Here is an 8,922-nt window from a genome sequence, read left to right on the forward strand (position 1 = left end):
TTTTCACCCCAATTAGTGGTATTTATTAGTTTTGAATAATCTTTTCCCTAATAGCATGAAAAGGAAGTGGGTTCCCTTTAAAGGATGTCTAGACCTATTTTATTTAAAATAATAAATAATCATTTTGTACTTCATTAACGAGCCATTAATGTTTGTTAAACCTTTTCGAGTTGTACTATTTTCATTCGATGATTTTTATGTCCATGGTTCATTCATTGATTATTGTATACTGAGTAGTCTACCAGTACAGTGAATTTGGTACCAAATTTAACCAAAAATTCCCAACCTCGAATTGGATAGAAATCAAAATTTAATATTTTAACAAGAAAAAAAAGAAAAGAAAGAGTAAGATATTACACTTTATTCGTCCCCAAAAGAATAGTAGGATGTACCAAAGTCAGTCTCTAGTTTTTGACGTGAATTCAAGTGTAAATTTCAAAGAAAGACCATATATTTAGAAATTGTACTATAGTATAAATTGAATTACCTTATAGTTAAAAATGTGAAATCTTGCAGTTAACCAAACCATATTTAGTTTCATATAAGTAATAACTACTTCCTCTGTTCTAATTTATGTGACACTTTTCATTTTTTGAGATATAAATTATGTAAAGTTTGACGAACATTTTAAAACATATTTTTCATCATATAGACATAAGATTGAATTGAAACTTGTATTATACTTTTTATATAGTTTTTGAATATATAAATTTTAATTTTAAAATATCGAGTTTATCTAATCCGATTTAATTTTAAAAATTTATTAAATTAACTCTCGAGAAACGAAAAGTGTCACATAAATTAGAACGGACGGCTTAGGACAGAAGAACTAGTTTTTATTGTATTTTCTAAACTAAATTATTGTTTTACAAAATGGAACCTCAATTTTTCATCTAAAAATTTATTCAAGAAAGTATGAAAGAAAAAAAGAAAGGAAAAGACCCAGAGAAGTAGCCCTGTTTCCAGTCTTCACACTCATCATCATTTTCTTCTTCCTTGGCATCTCTATCTCTGTCTCAGACAAAGACATTACATTTTTTCCTGTATTTAGGAAAACAAAAGGTCCCATATTTAAGCTGCTTGTCCCACATTTCTCTCCAACAACTAACAAATAGCCAAAACTCCTCTCTGTATGTATTACTATCTTTCTCTATCACCTATACAACAGAATAGACACTATAGACTAGTGTGAGCCTACACACATAGTGAGCTGGAAAAATGCCATTTTAACTTCAATTGTGGATCTCAAGTGACCCCATATTGTTGAAACAAAAAACCCCATTTCAAATTATACCTAAATAAAGAACCAAGTAGGGGTTTTAGTAGATTCTTGGTGTTTCTGTAATGGAGGTGGCAAGTCTTAGAGAATGAAAGCTTACATTTTTTAGGAAAAAAATGCAATTTTTGCTTCAACTTTGGATCTAAACTAACCCCATATTGTAGAAACAAAAAACCCCATTTTGAATTACACCTTAAAAAAAAAAAAAAAAAAAAAAAGGAACCAAATGGGGGTTTTAGTAGATTCTTGGTGTTTTTGTAATGGAGGTGGAAAGTCTGAGAGAATGAAAGCTTCTATTTTTAACAGTAAAGGTTGTGCAATGGTACATATAGGTGTTAGTGGCACTGGTTTCTTGATTCACAGGAATCTTTTGCTTACCACTCATGTTATTCTTCCTTCTGTTGCTGTTGCTGAAGCTGCTCAGATCCGCCTTCAAAATGGTGTCGTTGCTTGCCTTTTCCCTCATAGGTCTGTCTTTCCTCTTTACTCACTTTCTTATTTGTATTATTTATGAAACTGCCCCAAGTGGAGTGGAAATAGAGTTTTCATATAGCCGACCCCAACTAGTGTGAAATTGAGGCGTAGTAACTGTTAGGGGTGGTTTGGTAGCTGGTTCGAGTTATGCAGGTGTTAGTAATACATGGATTAGTTATGAGAGAATCTATGTATTATTTTATGCAGGGTTTAGTTATTCATGTATTAGTTATTCTAAGCTCAGAGTTCCATTAGTATAAATTAGTAGTTGGTATTTTCCGATTTAGTGTCTTTTGTGTTACTATACTCAAAGTTACTAGACTTCTGTGTTAGAAAAGATAGTTAACTAGTGGTTGGTATTTTCCTCTTTACTTGCTTTCTTATTTGTATTACTCCCTCCGGATCAAAAAAAGAGTCCACTTCGCCTTTTTTTCTTGGATAAAAAAAAGAGTCCACTTAGCAAATCAAGAAAGAATTAAACTTGTTTTTCCATATTTGCCCCTATTAAGTGTTATATGATCAAATCCCAATGCCTATTTAATTAGGGTTAGTTTAGTCAAATTACCTATTTTTGTCTAGTAGTTAGTATTTTTTTAAGGGGTGTGCAAATGGCTAAGTGGACTCTTTTTTTGATCCGGAGGGAGTATTGTTTATGAAATAAATAGTGACCCCAACTAGTATGGAATTTAGGCGTTGTAAAAGTTATTGTATTGTTGTTTCTACTATCTTCTTGTTCCCAAACCAAAAGATATAAGGTTTGCTCTTGTTTATTTGCCTTTAATAAACTAGGAGTTCATAGTTAGTAGGTGTTTGGCTATAAATTTCGGATATTTTTCACTTTATTTGGAATTTATGAAGTTGGAGTTGTGTTTGGTTATACTTTTAGCAAAGGAGAGAAGAGAGGATTTTATTTGGAATTTATGAAGATGGAGTTGGAAAACAGGTTTTGAGTACTTTTCCAATTTGAAAATTTTATAGCCAAACACTGATTTTGAAATACAGTGAAAAAATATTCCGGGAAAAAATGAATAATTCTCATGACTAGAGAGGTCTTTAGATTAGTATAAATTAGTAGTAGTTGTTTAGGCCCCAAAAATTGAGCAGAAATGTTGGTTGTTGCTAAAAATGCATTGAATAATCAGCTGGCCAGCTGTTACAGAGTGTTTGGAATCTGTGAAACTATATTCTCTTTGTGTGCACCTTTGTCTTGATGTGGAATTTGAGACCCTTTTAAGCTCCAATACTAGTAGTCTTTATTTGTGTAGGGGTACATCAAAGAGCATTTTCAATAATTTAAACACATTGCATTAGTCTTAGAACAACTAAAAATTATGTTTGGAACGATTTCTGAAGAGATTGAAGTAGCTGTGCCTGCTAGTGAAGCTTGGAAGGTTTATGGCACGCTTCGACTGGCCAATATTGTGGTCAAAGAGCTCCCTCATGTCCTACACGAGGTTGACGTAATTGAAGGTGATGGCGGTGTTGGGACAGTCCTCAAACTAACCTTTCCACCTGGCACTCCGCTGTTTACCTATTCCAAGGAAAAGTTTACTGTTGTGGATAATGAGAAGCGGGTAAAAGTAGCTTTGGTTGTGGAAGGTGGGCTTCTTGATCACGGATTCACTTTCTTTCAGGTCCGTTTTGATGTCATAGAAAAGTATGAAACAACATGCATCACCAAAACCACGATTGAGTATGAGGTCAAGGAAGACGCAGCTGCTAATGTTTCATTAGTTAGTATTCAAACTTTTGTGACCATAATGGAAACTGTTGCTAAGTATCTAACTCAGCAGAAAGATGGTCAATCATCTGCTTGATCTCTTTGTTTCTGTTAAGCCCGTGTGGGTGTAAATTCATGGAATAACTTATAAGTTTGTATTTGTGTATTAAAAAGAATAAAATAAGAACCTCACAATCGCTGATTTTATTAAATATGAGATAACTAACATCACAGGATAGTAATTAGCTGTCTATTACCTTATTAAGGAAAAGATGCTGGAGTTTCATAAAGAGTTGGTCAAGGTTCTAGGATGAGATGGTTTCTACTGGGTGTCTCTGATGATTGTTATGCGGAGCTTCTTGTTCTGAGGGTCACAGAAATTCGAAGTTAATTTATAAATACTAACAAAGGTTGTCAAAATATAGTCAATCATAAAATTAGATCTGGACTTGAGATTAATGTTTCTTTCTCCAACTTAATCAATCACATTGCGGAAATTCAGATTGAATTTACTAGTGCTGACAATTTTGTTAACACATTTAATTAACGGAACTGTGATACCTGGTATTTCGGCTAGTTGGTTTTCCAACATGGAGGCTTATCAGATTGGTCATGACTCTCGTACAATGTGTGCAACAGAATTGGTGTCTTGCTTGTGTGTGTCCACTGCTTTCATCTAATAGGAAAAGAAAGCAGCTTCACAATGAGAAGCATGCATTAATATCGCATATGATCTTCTGAAAACAAAGTTGAGAAATCCGTGTGTACAATTTTGATGTGATCTATTTCACAAAGAGATGAAGAAACTCGAAGGATAGGATGAAGTATCATCACGTGCTGAATAATTCACTAATGTCTGATGTTCAGCTGAGGATCAATAGGCATTCTATCTATGGGTGGCAAAATTAACCCATGAAAACATGACCCGTCCAACCCGCTCAAGTTTGGGCGGGTCAATTTATTAGCTCAACCCATTTCAGCCCCATGAAAACATGACCCGTCCAACCCGCTCAAGTTTGGGTGGGTCAATTTATTAGCTCAACCCATTTCAGCCCATCTAAAAATCGGGCTGATATGTAGCCCAAATTGACCATAGAAACGTTGTCAATATATTTTCAAAAGGATATTCTTTTTATTTGAAATGTTATAGATAGCCATAATAAAGGAAAAAATAGTTAAAACTTAGTAAGAATTGGGCAGGTTGGGTTATGACCCGATTTTTAGCCTATGTCAGTCCAATCCATTTCAGCCCTAGTAACTTTTGACTCGCCCATTCATTAACTCAGCCCATTTTTAACTCGCCCAATCCGCCCATTTGACACCCCTAATTCTATCTGTGGAAGAACTTGACGTTTGAGTTAAGTTACAAACAATACATCTTAAAATGGTTTTGCTTTCTCATGAGTGAATGCTTTTATGCATTCTAGTTTTCTATAATTTCATCCATCGGTCTCAATTTTATGCATCTAATTTTGTACCCTTGTATTGCAGATTCTTTATAACCAGTTCTGTATTAGATCTGACAATAGTTGGCCTTGACGTCATGGATGGAGACGCAAATGCACATGCTCATCAGCCTCACTACCTAAAAACCTGTTCCAAACCTAATTTGGAGCTCGGTAATGTCGTTTACCTGCTAGGATATAGCGAGAAAAAGGAGTTGACAGTTGGTGAAGGAAAAGTGATAATAGCGACTGATAATCTTATAAAGCTTTCAACTGATGGCAGCATAAGCTGGAGGCCAGGTTCTGCTGGTTTTGATGTTCATGGCAATCTTGCATTCATGGTATGTGACCCTATGAAGCTTGCGAAATCTCCCAACTCAAATTCCTCAACTACTTCACCTTCCTCTTCATCATCAAGGAAGAAGGAATGTCCCATGCAATTTGGTATACCTATCCCTATCATATGCGACTGGTTAAACCAGCATTGGGAAGGAAACCTTGACGACCTCAACAAACCTAAGTTACCAATAATTCGGTTGATGTCAGCTGGTCAAAAAAGCGATCATTCTTCTGCTTCCTTCACGATGAGGCGTGTTTTTAAGTCAACTGAAGCTGAAAATGCGGGGACCCCATCATCATCGAACAGATTGTCGAAACCTAGAGAGCAGTCTGGACCAAGCTGTCCCGCTGTTGCAACTAATATGGAAGAGGAAGGATTAACTACTGTACATGGAATTCCAACTCCTGAAATTTATGAGTCACCAAATTTAACTTCAGTACCAGTTAGGACAAAGGAGGGTACTCAGATCCAGCTTTTGGATATTAACTTCCCGCCCAGGATTGCCAAATTTCCCGGCTCACCACAACCTGCTAGAAAAATCCCTTCCAGCTTTGGTGAAAATTTTGTCACCAAACCTCGCTCGGAGCATCCAGCAAGAAAAGGCAAAGCAAGTGATCTATGGCAATCCAATCCTGTGGCAGATGCTGAGAATGCTTCAACTGGATCTGTAAATGGGGTCCAGAGCGAAGTTCAATCAAGTTGTTCTCCTATAAGGATATTGGAAATGGAAAATGGATACAGTAGCGACGGAGAGATAACAATGTATTCTGCTGAAACTGCTGAAAGTCGGAATTTTCCAAGTCCAAGAGAGGGAAGGTTTCATCAACAAGTAGGGAGGAGCCAAAGTTGCGTCAACTACAATAGATGGGGAGCAGCCCAACAAAATGCGGGTGCTCGAAGAGCAATGCTAGAACAGCAGAGGCAAGGAAGGAAAGTCTACTCCCAAGGGGCAAATTCTCAGAGGAGTAATGACTATTTTAGCCCGACAGTATCTTCAATCATGAAGAAACGGAACAACTTAGAGACGCCACCAACCAGACTGCAAAGTGCAGTAAATTCATCACCAAAATGGAATTTCTGATTTTACAAACTTTAGAAAAAATCATTCTTTAAGCCAAGCTCTCCTTTTTTGGGCTTACAACTGTAACTATATACTGTGACTACATGTGCAAAGGAAATCCAAGAAGAAAAATTTAGTTAATGCAGTCAATCATTTGTGATATACAGCAAAGGATCTATGGATACTGCAAGACAATTACACCATAGCAGGTGCTAAAATTCAGGGCATTTTGATCTTCTCTGGGATTTGCATGTCACTTATGCACTTCATATTGAAGAAAAAGATTTTTTTTAAAAAGATGGAGAAATCTCGCGGGCCAGCTGGCAAATGTTCAAAAAATCGATGAATAATTTCTTGAGGGCCAGCTGGCACACGTTGGAAAATTGATGGATCATGGATCCGCTCATTTATCCTTCTCTACTTAAAATGAGGCATCACGCATTGCACTCTCGCCACTAAATCAAAGCTTGGAGAAGAAGATCTCAGCAGTAACTTCAACAAGGAGTCGAGCAACAGGCTTTGCTTATTAAAGATGCACCAGGCCTGTTTATCAAAGTTTAACTGGTTGCAAAATAGAACAAATGGAACACTTGGTAACTATTCTTTACTTCATGTGTGCAATGGGTTTGTTAACAGCCCAGTATCTCTTATGTAATACCTTATCATAATTCTAATTTTCTGTTAATCTATAAAGATTTGTGTTGGTACAACTTTAAATTGGACATTTTGTTAAACATTACAAAATCCACATATGTACAGCCGAAGTCGAATGCAGTCGACATCTCAAAGAAACCATCCAAATTATCAGTACCGAAAGCTTACAAACACATGAACTGGAGAATACATAGAAGTTTAAAGGAAAATACCAAAACACCCTGGACCTTGAGACCACATCCTTGTGACACACACTCTTGACTACAGAGGATACATTTACACACATGACAACCTTTCCATAGTGGTATCTAAGACACACCATGTTTCACATACAGGAAAACCAATGCAAACACTCATTTAGTTTAATCAAAATTTCCAAGGAAAAAACCTGAATTCTCAGAGTTCTGAAAGCTCACAAAGAACGAAGAGTAAAACTACCACCGAGAAGATTTCAATAGGATGCCCAGGCTGGATTTTGTGAAATCATCTCAGGGAAAAAAAAAGAGAGATGCAGGCTTTGTTTCAAACCAGCCCAAGTCATCCATGAGCCTCTTAAATAAATGACCTGCTGCTGCATAAGCAACACCTGAGGCAGTACCTGCAGCTATAACATAGGACACAATAGTCTTAGGCACACAGAACTTATTTGCTCCTCGTGTATACAAGCTTGCAATAGCAAGCATGATGACACACAGAGAAAGTAACTGCAACTGCTATAGAAAGCTTGTAGTCTTTGTCGTCACTCTTACGGAACCAAGCCATATACTACTGGTGGGACAAGGCCAAAGAAAAATATGAAAACAAGGCAAAAGTAGCATGAAGTAGAAATGCTTTCTTTGGCCAAGTAACTCTCTGTAGCGATCTGCGTGGTCACTAAGGGTGGGATATCTTCCCACATTGTATTTCAAGTCACCAGCTGCAAGTTTCCATTTGATTCGGAGAATAGATTAAGAAGCAAGAGCTAAAGCAGAAAGAAAGGAAAGTAAAAGAACAATCAGCAGCTGTAAAGAAGAGCTGGAACGATGAATACTCACATTTTGACAAATGACAAAAATCCACCTATCAGATTTGCCACTCCAATAGTTACAATATTCACTGCAGTAACAAGATAAATCTATTAGTAAGTCTTTATTATTCCATCAAGATTTTGGGAGAGAACAGATTTAGAAGCCTCATTAAAGATCTCCCTAGATTACCATTAGAGTAATCAACCCAGAAAAAGAAAATTGAAGTTTCAACCAAAAAAGGTCTCCAATGACTTGCCAGTGTCAGCATCAGCAGCTGCTGCTGAGCAAACCACACCCAAGCTTGTAATTGACTCTAGTAAACCTCCATATGCTATGCTTTCCACAATCTCCAGTGATTTGGACTCATTGACTACACCCAAATCACTGGTCTTCTTCTATTACTGCTGGGATCCACTGTTGATGAAGCTCCTCCATCTCCTACCAAGGAATTCGGCAATCATCTCCTGCATTATATAGCTATTTGTCAAAACATATTTCCTTAAACACTTAACATAACATGAACACTGGCTAACAAGTTCGAACATCTTTTATAAATTAAATAAAGCTATGGATGCTGAAACTAAGAAGATTCAAATACATGTGTGCTTTTTCATGAAATACTAGTGTAAGATATGACTACATCAGCCACTTATCCCTCTACATTACAGAAAAAGATAAACATAGTGGATAGGAAGCATCTGATGTATCATAGAGCCTGGAATACAAATGTGTTGCTACATATCTTTGAGTTTTCCAGCACTATCACCTGTATTCTCTTTACTTTCACTTGGTGTCAGTAGAAAGAAAAAAGAAAAGAAAAAAGTTCTCTGCTCACTTTACACCAAGAAGCACAACAGTACATGTGGAACTTCTAGCCTCTTGACAACACAAACAAAGATGTTCAAAGTAGAAGCTGGATAAAAGAGAAAGTTGAAAACAAAAC

General features: G+C 36.5%; 2 protein-coding genes across 2 annotated transcripts; both read left to right on the forward strand.

The window, feature by feature from the left end:
* Positions 1–963: 963 nt before the first annotated feature.
* LOC132049548 (uncharacterized) lies at positions 964–6,602 on the forward strand. Its single transcript, XM_059440409.1, has 2 exons — positions 964–1,747; positions 4,965–6,602. Exons 1-2 carry the CDS (start codon positions 1,506–1,508, stop codon positions 6,337–6,339), a joined length of 1,617 nt encoding a protein of 538 aa, XP_059296392.1. The 5' UTR covers positions 964–1,505; the 3' UTR covers positions 6,340–6,602.
* LOC132049558 (norbelladine synthase-like) lies at positions 1,756–4,110 on the forward strand. Its single transcript, XM_059440418.1, has one exon. It carries the CDS (start codon positions 3,085–3,087, stop codon positions 3,568–3,570), a length of 486 nt encoding a protein of 161 aa, XP_059296401.1. The 5' UTR covers positions 1,756–3,084; the 3' UTR covers positions 3,571–4,110.
* Positions 6,603–8,922: the final 2,320 nt, after the last annotated feature.

The sequence above is a fragment of the Lycium ferocissimum genome, chromosome 1 (assembly GCF_029784015.1).
Source record: "Lycium ferocissimum isolate CSIRO_LF1 chromosome 1, AGI_CSIRO_Lferr_CH_V1, whole genome shotgun sequence".
In the NCBI taxonomy this organism is placed as follows: domain Eukaryota; kingdom Viridiplantae; phylum Streptophyta; class Magnoliopsida; order Solanales; family Solanaceae; genus Lycium; species Lycium ferocissimum.

Bases quoted from the DNA above. Each gene is read 5' to 3' on its own strand.
- LOC132049548 (XM_059440409.1), top strand. From the start codon at position 1,506: ATGGGGGTTTTAGTAGATTCTTGGTGTTTTTGTAATGGAGGTGGAAAG. The intron at 1,748-4,964 runs GTCTGTCTTTCC...CTTGTATTGCAG, and splicing joins GCTTGCCTTTTCCCTCATAG to ATTCTTTATAACCAGTTCTG.
- LOC132049558 (XM_059440418.1), top strand. From the start codon at position 3,085: ATGTTTGGAACGATTTCTGAAGAGATTGAAGTAGCTGTGCCTGCTAGT.